A 16,358-nucleotide genomic window follows, 5' to 3' on the forward strand; every position below is an offset into this window, starting at 1 on the left:
GTTTTTATCCCGCATTACCGCTAGACTATATCGTTGGATGCGTAATGCTCTCCTTATTTCTTTTCGATGAAAAGGATCGAGAGGTTTTTTTCCTCGTCAGAACCAAAATGCATGTCTTATCTGCATTCCAAATATGGAAAACGTGATTAGGCTTCCTCAGCAGAAAGCACTGTTTTCCAAATAAAATTAAATACTCCATTTGAATTCTAGGTACAATGTCGTTAATTAGTTAAGTTTTTTATTCTTTGAGGGAGCTCTGCATGACTATATTATGTGTTTTAGGAAGTCTTTGTAAATTTCGATGCATCAGCTACTACTTCATTTTTTGTCTTATCATTAATTTTTTTTTAAAAGGGAAATGTTAGGATCGGGAAATCGAGTAGTACGGAATTTAGCCAAATAACGTTATAATGATAATAACAAAGACAACGCAAGTTGATAATAACGGTAATTAAAGAAGATAAAGAAGACACAAATTTAACGTGGTTCGGTCAAGGTGACTTACGTCCACAAGCGGAGAGAAACAATTTCACTATACCAACAAGAGTACAAAAGAGAGTACAAAATTAGAGTAAATACTCTAATTACCAAATACCCCAAGAGAATAACCTCACAAGATCACTCCAAAGAAAGGGTTCACACAAGTGTTTCCCAACACTCACTCTCTTACAAAATACTCTATAATGAAATAAAGGAGGAGAAAGAAAGACAAGAGTGAAAAACTCTTGAATTGGTGTGTTTTCAAATGAGGAGAAACTCCTCTATTTATAGCAAGAAATTCTTGGCCTAATAGTGGATATTATGTTATGACAAATGTCATGATTCACAAATTTATCTTAGTGGATATTATGTTATTGCAAATGTCATGAAAATTTGGCCCCCGCTTGAGAAGAAGCCAAATTAATGGCCATATTACAGGAAAGCTCTTTGCCTGTGCATATTCGAGGACCGGCATGTAAATCAAATAAACCAACAAGTTAAAGAAAAGGTAATATGATGCAGCCATGTAAGGAACAGTATTAAAGAAGTTCTTATCTTGGAGCAGAAGCCAAATAAGGGACAATATAAGGCATTCTAGAATTTTGTTTCCAAAGCACGATTAAGGTGCAATGAACAACTCAATATCTCAAGAGCCATCTCGCTCAAATATCGCCACAAGGCCTAAACAGGACCACATCATACGGGTGGATAGTCAAATAATCTCACATCCCATCGTAGCATAAGAGAGTAACACATGGAATAGATCCGAGCATGAATAAGATCAACTCTAGCCGATGACACACCCCTCACAATTGCTGTTCTGAGTAGACAAATCCTGTTTTTGGACAAAAAATTGTATTTGGACCGCAGGGTGTAGCCTCAAGGTTTCTGTTAATATCGCAGGAAGATAATTTTTTCTCAAGGATTTACAAAATCTATTCATTTCTAGCTGGTTGCGCCTAGTCAAGGAAAAGAAGAAATTTACACATTATTGACCTTTGAAATACTTCATTATATTCACCACATAGTAATACATTAAGAAGTTGCTTGGGAACTCATTTTTTCGCTAAACTACTTTTACAAGACAAACGAGAGGACGGGAGGTTACTAGATAGACTGCTGACATATATCACAAGAATTCATCCTCATGTATCGAGGGAAATGGAGAGATCACTACTTTTCCTCTGGCTCTTCCAGTTTCTAAGTAACTAAACGCCTCGATAACTTCATAGAAGTGAAATGGACTTGCAGGATCAATTGTTGCCTTTAGCTTTCCATTCTCTAGATATGGTTCAATCTTCTCAAGAACTTCTCCACTTATTGTCAAGCTTGAATGCATTGCATTAGGATTTGAAGGAGGCCAAGTTATGTCAATTATTGGTGCTTCTTCTTTGGCCACCACATAGGAATTCTTGGAGTCACCTAATAACAAGTTTACAATTTTGATGAGAAAAAACTGCACATAGAAAAAACATTAGTAGAAGATGGTTTAAAATGACAAAAAAAAAAAAATGAACAAAAGTTACCTATTGTGTCATAGACAAGGTCATATTTCTCCTTAATGTCTTCATATCTAGTTTGTGTATAATCAACAACCTTGTCAGCTCCCAAACTTTTGACAAACTCCACTTTGGTAGTACTAGTAGTTGCTGTAACAAAAGAAGCCCCATACAATTGCTTGGCCAGTTGAATAACCAAGGATCCAACACCACCAGCACCACCAACTATAAAAACACTCTGCCCCTTCTTAAAACCTGCTGTTTTGAAACCTTCAATTGCTGTTTGAAGTGCCACAGGCAAGCTTGCTGCTTCCTCAAATGAAACTTTTTTTGGCTTTCTTGCCACTAATTCCTCCTCAACTACTATAAACTCTGTTAATGTCCCAGGCTGCTTTATTTTATCTTTGGTGAAATTTTGAATGTTCCCATAAACCTCATCACCTATCTCAAATCTTGATACAGAATCTCCTTTTCCCACCACAACACCAGCCATGTCACAACCTGCACAAACATCCTGATATTCATTATGATATGTTGTCAACAGAGTTGAACACAATATGCGTTCCATAAGTTCAGCTGAATCCAACTTTTCTTCCAAGGAACTTACCTAAATGTGGTGAAGAATTACTAAATTTCAATAAATATTAAATTCTGGAACACATAATTTCAGAAGTGCGATGGATTTAGTGGTAAGAACATAAAAAGAACCTATCAAGTTTAAATTCTGGTTCCGTCTATAGGCTCTTATGCAGATAGTTTTTGGATGAAAAAGAGTCGCGGCGCATGCAAGTGATGGTCCTCTCTAAGCTATTTTAAGGATGGAGGGAATGATTCTTGTGCCTGTGATCATAAGTAGGAGTATATACTCACAGGAAAATCTAAAGGGACAATGGGTCGTTGGCGGAACTTGAAATCTATAGGATTCAAGGCTGCAGCTTTGACTTGAACAAGTAGTTGATCATGTTGAGGACAAGGAATTGGGAAGTCTTCTAGTTTGAGTACTTCTTTAGGACCATATTCTTTATACATCCAAACCTTTTGCAATTGTCTCTCTGCAGGGTTTTGTACTCCAAGCAAAAACTTCATCTTTGCAGTTCAAGACTTGACAAGATCTGAAGTGGTAAGAAAATTCAAGGCAAAGGATATAAATGCTGTTCAAAGAGGAGGAAATAATAAGGATGTGATGCAAGAACATGAGGGGAACAGAACAATTCAAACAACAACAACAACGACCCAGTAAAATTACACTAGTGGGGTCTGGAGAGGGTAGTGTATACGCAGACCTTACCCCTACCCCGAAGGAGTAGAGACACTGTTTCCGAAAATCCCTCGGCTCAAGAAGACGAAAAGAGACAATATCAGTACCACCAACAGAAACCATAAGAAAAATAACAACATCATGAAAAAATAGAACAAATCAAAATGACATGAATTTTCGGAAGATACAATTAATATCTTTATTTATGAAAACATGATCATAGGACTAATAGGTAAATTGAGAGTTAGTTATCCATTGTAATATGTGAAAGTGAGTTCCACTTAAGGGGCTACAGGTTTAATGATGATTTATTTTGTTTCTATGCATGAATAACTGAGGCTAAGTGTTTCTTGAAAATTTATGTTGCTCAAGAAATTAGTTTCTTGAAAAAGAAAATAATGAAAAGAAAGAAAACGACCCCCAGGTAACTATGCAAATTCTTGACAGGAACAAATCCATATGACATGTTTCATTAGTTTTACCAATTGGCTCTAAGCTTGGGTCATGTGTTTTTCGATGATTTGATTAGCACTTTTTTTATATTTTAAAGAACGAATGACTATATTAAACTAATCCCAATTACACTGAGCAGTAAAATCACTTCAGAATTTTCCATACATTAGCAAAATCATGGGATACGTGATCTTTGCAAAACATAGTACGAAAGATTGTGATAGGTTGATCCGTTGATGGTCAGCATATATAACTATGACAAATCATTTGAATTCATATAATCAGCTCCTAATTAAAAATTTATAGCCTTGACCAAGTTTCTTTAGGGACAAAAGTGTTTATTACGGCAAACATGCTTTTTTTCCTAACGTTAAGGTGTTTGGCCAATTGTAAAAAGTTGGTCGAAGCAAAAATAGTTTTTGAGAAGCTGAAAAAATAGATTTTTTAAAATAATTTTTTGAAAAGTACTTTTAAGAAAAATACATTAGTAGTACTTTCAAAAGTTTGATCAAACACTAGTTTGATGCTCAAAAGTATTTTTAAAATTAATTAGCGAAAAAAATGAAGCAAGGAAGAGCCGAATTACATTGGCTCTTAAAATTTCGTTTATATTAAAAATCTCGCATATCTTGAGAAACAACAACAACAGCAACGTCTCATTGAAATCCCGCTAGTGAGGTCTGAGGAGGCTACTGTATACGCAGATCTTACCCCTACCCCGAGGGAGTAGAGAGACTGTTTCCGAAAGACCCTGGCTCAAGAAGATGAAAAGAGACAATATGAGTATCACCAATAGAAATCATAGGAAAAATAACATCATAGAAATGAGAAAGTAGATGCAAAGCAAATGCGATAGACAATACATAGACCCGGCACTATGGAAAACAAAAGAGCAGTAAGACATAATATTGCCACTAGTTGACATCGACAAAATCATTAGCCTCACAAAGGTACGAAGTAAGGGATACTCAACTACCTCCTAACCTACAATACTAACACTCGACCTCCACAATTTCGTATCAAGAGCCTTGTACTCGGAAATCTGAAGTCTCGCTATATTCTGCCTGCCTGATCACCTCTCCTCAATACTTCTTAGGTCGTCCTCTACCTCTTCTCGTATCCTCCAAAGTCATCCGCTCGCACCTCCTTATCGGGGCATCCGGGCTTCTCCTTTGTATATGTCCGAACCATCTGATTCTCGCTTCCCACATCTTGTCATCAATGGGAGCCACACCCACCTTCTTCCGAATATCTTCATTCCTAATCTTATCCATCCTAGTGTCCGTACATCCAATTCGCCATTCTCATTTCTGCTACTTTCTTCTTAACAGGTCAACATTCAACTCCATGCATCATGACCGGTCTAACTATGCCTTCCTAAAACTTTATATCTTGAGAAATTAAAATTTAAAAAAATAGAGAGTTGAGCTTCTCCTCTTCACATCAGAAGAAATAGAATGCGAAGAAGAGTCAAGTGGGAACTTGATTTTCAAGCTACAAACAGAATCATCTTAAAAGTCAATCTGAAAATGGTACGTTTTCCATGAATCATCCCTTAATATTCATAATAAATATTTTCTTGAATAGTATCTTTTTACATCATACCAAACAGGGCCTTAACATGCTAAAATTTCCAATTCTCCATTAGTACAAATTTCTCAGATAGTATGAGTTTTCTCAAAGACCTGGCTGAAACCCTAAGCTCGATCTTTTCGGACACTCCATCATCGTCTTCGCCTCAGAACGATCGTAACCTAAACTCCGGCGATCGGATGATGGACGGCGTTGCCACCGGCAACGAACGGGCGGCGTATAAGCTGAAAGGCTACTTTGATTTGGCCAAAGAAGAGATCGACAAAGCCGTTAGGGCTGAAGAATGGGGATTGGCTGATGATGCAATTTCACATTACCAAAATGCTCAGAAAATACTCGCCGAAGGAATTTCTACTCCGGTTCCTTCGTATGTTACTTCTAGGTATTCAATTTTTTCTTTTTCAATTTCAATCAAGTTTGAATATTTTGGTGTATTTATGTATGCTATTGTTTGATTAGATTTATTAGAGGCTTAATGCTACTGCAGCCACTATTTTAATGTGACGCTGAGTTCGAACTTTCTAGAAAAATGTGATTTTTGTTAAAAAAAAGAAAAAGAAAAGGAAATTGTTCAATACATGTATGGTTCAAGTTGAGAGCAGAGGATATGATTAAACCTTAGGTCATTGTTTGCTTAAACATGTTTAAATTGAATGAGTACAGCTTATTTCTGTGTTAATTTGCTTATGTGATGGTGTTATGGAAGATAAAATTAATCTAATGCTCAGTGGTTGAGCGTAATGCTATAGAAGATTATATAATCAAATCCGACTAGTTTGAGATTGAGGTGCTTGATTGATTGATAATTTGGTTGAGCTAGGACTTCTGAAGAAGGAATGAAGTGCATTCTTTTTTCCTGTAGAACTGTTTTTTAGTTGTCTAAAATGTAACTTGTGATGTGTGATTGTCATGTTCCTTTTCAGCTATTAGGCTCCAGTGAGGCAAAATAGAGACACACATGCATTTTGCAACTACATTTTCAACCATAGCTATGCTTTAGTATCGAGGATAACCTGGAGATCCATGACAAGTGTGTTGTTTCTTGTATGTGTTGGCTTCTTGTCTTTATCTCAAACTAACACTGCTCTTTACTACTTCTTAAAGTGAGTTTTATGTAGTTAGTTGTAATTTCTGATTCTCCTTTATATATAATTACTTCTAATTTTGTGCAATTCAGCGTTATTCACATGTACAGAATGCTAATTCATTGAACACCAAATCTTGCAATTCTGTCTGTGTTGACTGGATTCTTGTGTTTTAACACTTTTCTGTCTCTTTTCTTACTGTAGTAAGAGTTATTTAATTGATTTCTGATGCAAAGTTAGATGTTTAGTGTGACATGTCGGCAGCAGTAGGTACATAGGATGAAAAATGGGCTGGTTTGTTTCAATATACTTAGTAAATTGTAAAGAAAATTTTACGATTAAAGAATAAATCATCCCTTTCTGGCATATCTGATTTTCTTGGTCATCTGATGGATTATGGTGTAATTGGGCCGCCCTCTTGTGGTTTTTAAACAGTGAACAAGAGAAAGTGAAATCATATCGTCAAAAGCTAACAAAGTGGAAGTCTCAAGTTTCAGAGAGACTTCAGACTCTAAGTCGACGAGCAGGTTCGAAAATTCTATTCCTTCTTGCATTGAGTTTCTAATCTTATCTTAACCAGCAGGGAGAATAACTAAGTACTATTTCTTGCTTCCCTTTGCCCACTCCCATTTCAGGTGGCACATCTGCAGTCAAGGTATGGACTGCTGTATGAAGTTTGTTATGTTGAGTAGACAATTTCAGATGTTCATTTTAAGCTAACAAATACTACATCTTTTCCATCCAATGGAATTGCAAGTCTCCTTCCTATCTCGTCGTGATGATGCCTCCTTTTTCAATTTTAGAACTTTACTACGAGCTTTTGGTGCTAATGTGGAGTAATGCTGTTGCTCAAATTGGTTCTTCTCTTTGATGCATCTGCTTGCAGGCTGCAGCATTTCTACATTTTGTTTTGTCCATTTCTTATTTATGATGTCCTAGTAATTATTTTCTTAACAAAAGTAAGTAATGTAATTAGTTGTTCATGGATAATCCTGCTTCTTCGTTTGTCCTTTCGCTTGTTGTCACTGTCCTGTAGGCCTTCATCTTTTTAGGTATTATAATTACAATTTGGCACTTGAGAGGAACTAAAACACTCTCACATAGGGGTTCTAAACAAGCCAATCTCAACCTTCAACAAGTTCGGCTTGATTTAACGCTATTTGAATAGCTAGAGCTTGGACAAGCTTGATTTAGAAGGCTTGCGTGTAGCTCGACACTTTGCTTATGAAGGAATCAACTATTATTGAACGGAGAAGACTAAACGACCCAAGGATAAGAAAAGCTTTAAAAAGCGCTCTAGGTCTATTAGGGCTTTAAGCGCAGTTAAAGTGTGGGCTTTAGTAAAAAATGGCGTATTGAAAAAAAATAAATTTATATTCGTAATGCTATGTTGTTCGGATTCTCCAAAAAAATCGCCGGGTATGTGTTAAATCCTCCAAAAGTAGTGCATTTTTGGAGGATCCGACACGGGGGCGGCACCTTTATTGGAGAGTCCGCGCAACATAGTCGTAATGTAAGAAAAGAATAACTAATTCATTCATAAGGTTTTCCTTAACAATTATTATATCTCTTTGCTGATTATATTTTATTGTTTAGTACCGCTCGATTCAACATAGAAAGCATGGCCTATAAAGCATACGCCTTAGTGCCTTACCATCACTGAACCATAGCTTAAGCAAGGCAAAGCGCCCTCCTTGAGCTTTTTTGAGCTTCAGGGCGTAAGCGCCACGAGCCTTTGAACTGTTTTAAATGGAAAGTACAATTCAATCGGTAAACTCTGAACATGGGCGTCAAATGTTTTTGATACAAAATTATTTTGTCATCATTGAAAGTTTCACGAGCTGAGCTTGCCATTTGTCACCATGCTGGGTCTGGTTCATAATTCATGGTACCCCTACTCCCACAGTTGTATACTTCTGAACGAATCCAGAATTGGACATGTTGTGAATTTCTGATATGTTAGTTGCAAAGTGGGTATCATGTGATCATAATTGATCTGGGCATGTTCTCCCCAGATTTCAGCACCTCAAACCCAAAGGCTGGCTGTTTCACAATCAAGTTCATCTGCTCGAAAAGGAGAATCTCGATCTGCGCCTAGTTCTGGGAGAGACAGCTCTGTTATGAGGGTTCCTAGTTCCGGAAAAGACAGCTCTGTTGCGAGGGTTCCTAGTAATAGCATATCAAGCCACAAACCTTCACAGGAATCTGCTAATGGGTATGATCCAAAGTTGGTTGACATGATAAATTCTGTAATTGTGGATAGAAGCCCCTCTGTTAAATGGGAAGATATTGGTGAGAAGCCATCCTTTCCTGTGCCTCCTACCCCTATGCAATGATTTGTAAAATCGTTTATTCTTGAATTGGGTTTTCCTGCAGCGGGACTTGAAAAGGCAAAGCAAGCTCTCTTAGAGATGGTAATTCTACCAACCAAAAGAAAGGACCTCTTCACTGGCTTAAGAAGGCCTGCTAGAGGTATTGCATCTATATGTGATTACCACTATAAAACACTAGGAACTTGTTTCTGAAAAGGTTGATGTTATGGTATTACAGGTCTACTTCTTTTTGGACCACCGGGTACTGGAAAAACCATGCTTGCCAAAGCAGTAGCTTCAGAGTCGGAGGCAACATTTTTCAATGTGTCTGCTTCTTCGCTAACATCAAAGTGGGTGTGTGTCTCTTTTGTTTGTGCCTTTGATTGAGTTTGTTTTGCATCATTTGATATTCTGAGCTTCACGTTCTTATATTATTATGACAGGTTGGAGAGGGTGAAAAGCTTGTCAAGACACTTTTCATGGTTGCCATTTCCAGGAAGCCATCTGTAATTTTCATGGATGAGGTAAGACATTATCAGCAATTATTATATTGATTGATGCCTCAGCTATTATACTTATTCCATGTTTTTCCTGCTTGGTCTTCATTTAATGAATTTGAAAAATACCTATAAAGAGAGTCTTTATCAATTGTTTTCTTCATTTTTACCTATTAAACAAATAAAGAAATTAGAAACTTATATCCCTCTTCCGCATTTAAAAAAAACTTATATTCCTCTTCCATCAAAGGCAGACTTTCTTTGGTGGGTGGTGGGCGGGGGACAAATTAAACAGAAAAAAGTAGAAAGTTGTATCAGTGAAAATTGCTTCGTCCCGATAAGAGGTGAAACCCGGACTATTTCGAACTCCGTTTTACAAGCCAAAAAGGCAGCTTGGTATCAAGCTCCTTTCTATGTGCGGTGTCCATAGAAGGGCCAGAGCACATTGAGGAAGTCTTACCTTGCATTTCTGCAAGGGGCTCGTTCTACTGTTTGAAACCTTGACCTCTTGGTCACATGGCGGCAACTCTTGCCATTGCTCTGACGTGCAAACATATATTAGAATTAGAAAAAAGAACTTAAGAAGAGCTGGTTCGCTTGCCGTTCCACATCATGCTTTTGCTTGATTCCTTCACGAGTTGGACAAATGCACCTTCTTCTTTTTTTCTTAACCCACTTCAAGGCCTTTGAGATTAGCTAAATAGTTTACGGGCAAGCAACATCATGTTTGATGATGATTTAAAACACTGCCTTTACTCTCTTGGCACATCTGTCAGTTAGGTGAAAGTGAAGCTTTCTTGGTCAAGTCATGGATGGACCTCTGTAGGATTTGCAATATTTGCTATGCAATTTTGAAAAGTAACGCAAATTATTAGCTATGTATAAATTGTTTGTTTGCTCTAACTGATTGGCATTTTAGTTTGCGTCCTAGATATTTGTGTTATATGACTTTGTTTTGATTCTTCTATATGAAGTCTCTTAAGTTTGGTTCTTGTAGATACTTCGGTAAAACACCGCATGTATCTTTCTTTTCACATATCCAAAAGAAAAAATAGTTAGTACTCCTGATGTTTCATTTTATGCGACACTCTTTCCTTTTTAGTCTGTTTCAAAAAAAAAAATGACACCTTTCTATATTTAGAAACAATTTAACTTTAAACTTCCTATATTACCCTTAGTGACACGATTTTGTGGTCTTAAGACCACAAATTTTAAAATTTTTCTTTCTTTCTTAAACTCTGTTCCAAGTCAAGCTCTCCACATAAATATGACATGGGGGGATTATATTTATTTAGACTTTGCTGCTAATAAACTACATGTCTGCCACTTGTGTCTTTCGTTGTTAAATACATCTAAACGTACATTTGTTGCTTATTGGTAGCAAATCTTACCTTCAAGCTATTTTTTGGTTAACAGATAGATAGTATTATGTCAACTAGAACTACCAATGAGAATGAAGCAAGCAGAAGGCTGAAATCAGAGTTTCTAGTTCAGTTTGATGGGGTGACATCAAATTCTGATGACCTGGTAATTGTAATTGGTAAGCTTCATGCTGTTTCTGTACTTCTCTTTTAGTTATGGTGTCTCTCTCAGTAGCTGGTCCTGCTAATTGATGCTCAGGGCTTATTGTTTTCTGGGTGTAGTATCCTGGATCCTAGGGTAACAGGTTTTTTTAGGGTTGGGTTTAGTTAAATGAAGTGTGTTTATGGCCTTCCACGTGTCCATTTAATTCATGGGTCGGATTTCTTAACGGCTGAGGGGTAAATCTAAAGGGTAATTTTAAACAATGTCCAATAGTAGAGGGGTAAGTATGCCCCTTTTCTGAAAATAAAATGATAAAATACACTATAAGAGAAAGATTTAAAAAAGAAAAGAAAAGAAGGTAGTGACCTAATATGCTTAAGAACATAATTTACATAGCCAAACTATCAGAAAGGATAAAGAATCTAATAAGCTTAGAATGTTTGAGACACCGTGCATATGCCTAACACTACAAAGATGTGAAGTATTAGTGTTCAACATGTACCAAGGAAAAGCCATTTTTCCAAACCTTTGTAGTCTGGAACTTTTGTCTGCCAATGTCAAACTGACCCTGATGTGGTGACTCTAGATGGGCCCTCTGAAATTTCAGTGACTCACTGATCAATAATCATGGGCCATCTGATTTTTCAGTGACTCACTGATCAATAATCATTCTGATGTTGTTCTGAGATCTTTGAGAATATGTTATCAGTCTACAGAAGTTGCTTTTTCTGGTCGTTGTATTCTCTATCTATTGTGTCTGAGCAATCTGCCTATGCTGATGCAGGTGCCACGAATAAGCCACAGGAGTTGGATGATGCTGTTCTAAGGAGATTGGTAAGTGCTGGCACTTGATCAGAATGCAGTTTGTCTTGAGAACATAGTTGCAATTTCATCATTGGCTTGCTTATAGATGTGTGTTTTATTTTTTGGCCTGATAGGTTGGGTAGATATTAGGACAAATTAATGGACATGAAGATAAAGGGTATACAACTATACATCACAGCAATATGTTTGAGTTTTTCCTTGACAAATCTACATAAGTCTAGTGTAAAAAGTTACATAAGCCCATCTACTTTATTCGCAAGTCATTAGAAAAAACCCAATTAACACCAGCAATTAACGTTTTCAGTTCGTAATTTTGATATCCTTGCTGCATCTTACATGGAAATTCAAGTGTGGACTGAGGGAATACGAGTGCCACATTACTAAAATACTCTTTGACTCTAGAAGATAAGTGAAATGATCTGAATCTGACCAGCAGCTTATAATAAGAAAGTAGAGAACAAAATATCAAGTTGCAAATTGCTTCTGAACTTGTCCCTTATTATTATTTGAAGGGTGGTTTTCGTTCCTTGTCTGTGATCATAGAAGCTTAATAAGTAAGTTACTGAAGAGTATAGTTCTAATTTCTATGTGAACTGTTCTTAACTTTTCTATAGATAGCTCGTTATCAAAAAATTATTATAAATAGTTGTAAGGTTGTTTTCTTTCTAATATGCTTGTTACTCTATGGAACAGGTCAAAAGAATATATATTCCTTTACCTGATGCTAATGTTAGAAGACAACTTCTGAAACACAGACTAAAGGGAAAAGCATTTTCCTTGCCTGGTGAGATTGCATTTGACAACTAGAACGATGTTATTCTTGTTGTTGGCTCACTGTCTGTTTGTAGACCATAACTTACAGTTCCCACTTAAAATGAGGAATTTAATAGTCTGCACCCCCCCCACCCCCCCCCAAAAAAAAAAAAAAAAAAAAAAAAAAAGGTTTTAATGAAGTTGATCGATTTACAATTTGAGATGTGAAATGTGGATGAAATCTAAATACAATCATGATGTTGCGAATTCTTAACCAACTGTCAGTGCATTACAGTCGCAGAAGTATGATCATTACACTTCAACTGGGTTTTTCTATTCCACTTCTTAGAAAGAAAAGAACTTAAGTAAACATCTTAAAAGCATTTAAACCAAAAAAAAAAAGGAAACCTCCAAAGATCTTGGAAAATTTGTCTGATTCAAACTTGGTATGGAAGGAAAGCAATGATGATTTGCATCCTTTTATAGAAGGTCATTGAAAGTCTATTATGATTGGACATGTCTAATTTAGTTATGCGCAGGAAAGCAAGATAATTGCAGTCTAGAGTTCTTTAAAGTAATGGTGTTTGTGTCCCATATTTTATCACTCGTTTAAGTTGTCCGTGCTTTTACAAAAATCTTGCGTAGTCACTGCTGGCTTAAGGGCAACCACGCCTCCCCTGGCCCTCCCTACTTTTTTGGTTTTTCTATGCATGGGAGTGGGAGAGGTCTCTCTTCGGTTCACATCCATTTTAGTGGGAAGTCCAAGACCATTTCTCAATATTCCTCTTTATCTGAAGCATATCAAGCATCTCTGCAATTGTTGCTTGAAAACCAAACATGCTTCACTTTTTGTTCTTCGAGTTCGTAATACAACTTTGTCTTCTCTGTGTTTGATTTTATATTATGATATCAATAAAAGTCCAATGTGCATTCTGGACTTATCTCTCTTATGTAGCTTCAGTCGATAAAGGTTTTTAAGCTTACTGATAATCCTGCTCATTTGTTGTATACTCGAACTATTTGTTCTTATACAATCTTTTGAGGATGACAGAGGATCAAATAAAATCGTTTGAAAGGACTTCTTATTGTATTTGGAGAGACTTTCTTTTTTATTTTGTGAAATATAAAGCCTAGTTCTTACTTAGAATAATTGCATGCTAATGCAATGTTAGCTAACTCAGTTTTGTTTATTGGATGATAGGTGGAGATCTAGAACCACTAGTGAGAGACACAGAAGGTAAAAAGTGCTATGAGTTCTTTCCATTAGCAAATTTTTAACTGAACATCTGTTTCTTAAGAATCTTTATCAACATCTCTTGTTTCTCATGGGAAACTCAATCTGAAAACTACTTTTTCACAGGGTATTCTGGAAGTGATCTTCAAGCCTTGTGCGAGGAGGCTGCAATGATGCCGATCAGAGAGCTTGGTGCTAACATTCTCAGAGTCAATGTAGATCAGGTGGTAATTTTTCTCTGGAGTTTACAGTGCTACCTCTTGAATTTGTTTGCCTGTTGTAGTTAATGTTTCTACATGCACTAAAAGCATATTGCTGAAAATAGCTGAAATACTACTCCAAAGATACCTTGTGTTTTTCTATGAAGTTGAAGTCCGAAGACTACTCTTCCCATGCTCTTTCAAGTACTCCATCCCTGTCTCCATTTTGTGGATATGCTTCTCATTTGGACTATCTCAAAATGTTTGACAGTCCTTTACTGAAGTTTGTACAGCTTATAAGATTGTCAAGAATTAAATTTGTTTGAAATTTAACTCTGCTTAATCAACCTTGTCAGATATAGTACCACGGGAGTATTCATACTCCTAGTTGTTTCCTCGGAACCTGAAAGGTTGACGTCATTTGTTTTAGATGTCAGTTTGAGTTAGTTATACACCTTTGGATGCACTATCTGAAATTGGATTGCAGGACATACTTAAAAGCTTTGTGACTAGGAGTATTTAAGACAGTTTGGAAATAGCAGTTTTACATCTCTATAATTTCTTTTATAATTCCATAATTTGTCTGGTTCTATTTCCACCACACTTGTGGGATTATACTGTTTTTTTTTTGTTTTTGTTGTCGTTGTCTGTTTCTATTTCCGAGGATTGAAATAATGGTGGTCACTAAGTATACGATTGACCAGCACTTGGAAGCAAGTCTATTTTCGTACCATGTAGACGGTGAATAAATCGTGGATATTCTACTTCACCTATCACCAGAAAAATTGTGGATATTGACTCATCCAGATTTTGCAGGTAAGGGGTTTAAGATATGGAGATTTCCAAAAGGCCATGACAGTGATTAGGCCTAGTCTGCAAAAGAGCAAGTGGGAGGAACTTGAACGGTGGAACCAAGAGTTTGGTGCAAACTAAACTCCTGAATATTTGCGCAATCTGAAGTAAGCTAAAACAAAAGTTTATGACAAGCCAGCAGATGATATTTGTTTTTTGGGCAGGTCAGTTTCTGACTGCATCTGTACATACTTAAGAACTTAAATAGAATATTATTCAAAATTTGGATATTTTCCAGGGAAGCATGTATAGATGATCAGGACGTGTGATACACAAGTTTTCTGGTTTCCCTTTGTGTCTAGATGTTTGTATAGGAACGGACTGTTGAATACACTGTAATAGTGGATGACGTTCTTAGCAATCCCTAAATAACACTTTTTTTAATTTATAAATAAAATCCTCTCAAGGGCAGAGAGATCGGCAGATCCTTATCCATATATTAATAGCCTAAAAATTAATACATAGATGAAAAGAATGCTGTGTAACCTCCTCTATACTCAGCTTGTCTTGGGAATAAAATAATTTCAGAGCAGTGGAAACTACGATATACCCCAACTAAAATTAGCCGCGTTAATTTAAAATAAAAGTGTCTTGTGAAGTAAAGGTGACAAGTCAATACTAATTCTTACTTGCTTTAATGTAAAACACTTTCTCTGAAATTGATTTCACTTGACAAGGATATTGAAACTACTAATCTCCTCTAACAATAATTGCAGAGCAGTGGAAACTACTAATCTTCAAATCCTTCTTTGGGGCCATTGAACATTCAATCAAAATGAAAATGTTTCAAAGTAAAACAACAATTCATTTGTGAAGATAGCAAACCACCAAATTTCGTTCAGGTGAAATTGTTTACGTCGAAGCTTGTAAGGTGCCCGAAGATTATGTAAGAATCTTTACCAAAAGTACCCAAAGCAGCTCAATAACTTGAAAATTTGGAGAACAGAGTTAAATAAAAATGAAATCAAACCCAAAAATTGTAGCATAGAAGGGTTTTGATTTTTTGAGAGGCAAGATCAACATAAAAATAACCCTCGACTTTGATACTCCAATCGTATCGCGTAAGTAGTCATAATCTCTAATTTGAGTTCATTAGAAGTTATTATCAAAAGCCTTTCTTCTTCAAGTACTTAATAATAGTCTTTTTCCTTTCTTTTTAGTTAATCAAAACATTCTTGCTTGTGAAGGTGCTAAAGCAAACCCGTTGCCTTATCATTTATACAAGAATCTAATGGTGTGACCACACTTATACAAAATTCAGTCAGATAAACATTAAGAGGATTAGTTTCTCTTTTCTAGATGTTAAATCAAAATGAGAGAAAATATCTTATCAAACGATCGAAAGCTTTTTTTAATCATGGGAAGTTCATTAGGTTAAATAAAACTTGAGGAGACAACTGGTACATATGATTCTTTGAACACAAGAAACCTTCAACAAAGGAAGAAAGAAACTTGAGATGAGACAACTGGTAAATATGATTAGGGTCTGTGAGATCACATATTTATGGCATCCTTGGGACATGAAGAAAGATTAACATCACTCAAGAATGAAGCAAGATCATATAAAAGGGTAAAACGAAATTTTTATATGAGTTCCGGGCCTATATATAAATACACAATTAATTAGGAACGTCGCTAACATAAGTTAAGTAATGCAATACAATCTAACAAGAATTACACAAAATCTAAAGTAGATTACAAGAATCGGATTTGCCTTTATTTAATGCAATTTAAACAGCTCTTAAATATGACCTTATTTTCTTTGAACAACTAAATTTATAAGATCGTAATTT

The 16,358-nt window shown here is 36.1% G+C and overlaps 2 protein-coding genes across 5 annotated transcripts; one reads left to right on the top strand and one right to left on the bottom strand.

Annotated features, from left to right (window-relative positions):
• Positions 1-1,473: 1,473 nt before the first annotated feature.
• On the bottom strand, positions 1,474-4,441 carry LOC107811890 (2-methylene-furan-3-one reductase-like). Of its 2 annotated transcripts, XM_075238283.1 has the most exons (3): positions 2,850-4,441; positions 2,007-2,480; positions 1,474-1,902 (listed from the first exon to the last, which is right to left on the bottom strand). In XM_075238283.1, the coding sequence occupies exons 2-3, from the start codon at positions 2,470-2,472 to the stop codon at positions 1,610-1,612; spliced, it is 759 nt and encodes a 252-aa protein (XP_075094384.1). In that variant the 5' UTR covers positions 2,473-2,480; positions 2,850-4,441; the 3' UTR covers positions 1,474-1,609. The 2 variants fall into 2 exon arrangements, with proteins under 2 accessions (XP_075094384.1, XP_016492369.1); XM_016636883.2 differs by lacking the exon at positions 2,850-4,441 and having other exon boundaries at positions 2,007-2,660.
• A 661-nt stretch (positions 4,442-5,102) lies between these two features.
• LOC107811891 (uncharacterized) lies at positions 5,103-15,002 on the top strand. Of its 3 annotated transcripts, XR_012702882.1 has the most exons (15): positions 5,103-5,222; positions 5,339-5,665; positions 6,804-6,895; positions 7,004-7,023; positions 8,384-8,660; positions 8,745-8,840; positions 8,919-9,034; positions 9,124-9,204; positions 10,594-10,717; positions 11,486-11,535; positions 12,220-12,310; positions 13,481-13,516; positions 13,640-13,737; positions 14,530-14,729; positions 14,804-15,002. XR_012702882.1 is itself a non-coding variant. In XM_075238284.1 (14 exons), exons 2-14 carry the CDS (start codon positions 5,358-5,360, stop codon positions 14,644-14,646), a joined length of 1,506 nt encoding a protein of 501 aa, XP_075094385.1. In that variant the 5' UTR covers positions 5,103-5,222; positions 5,339-5,357; the 3' UTR covers positions 14,647-15,002. The 3 variants fall into 3 exon arrangements, 2 of the variants coding, with proteins under 2 accessions (XP_075094385.1, XP_075094386.1); XM_075238284.1 differs by having other exon boundaries at positions 14,530-15,002; XM_075238285.1 differs by having other exon boundaries at positions 5,136-5,222; positions 5,303-5,665; positions 14,530-15,002.
• Positions 15,003-16,358: the final 1,356 nt, after the last annotated feature.

This window comes from Nicotiana tabacum, chromosome 19 (assembly GCF_000715075.1).
Source record: "Nicotiana tabacum cultivar K326 chromosome 19, ASM71507v2, whole genome shotgun sequence".
NCBI classification, from domain to species: domain Eukaryota; kingdom Viridiplantae; phylum Streptophyta; class Magnoliopsida; order Solanales; family Solanaceae; genus Nicotiana; species Nicotiana tabacum.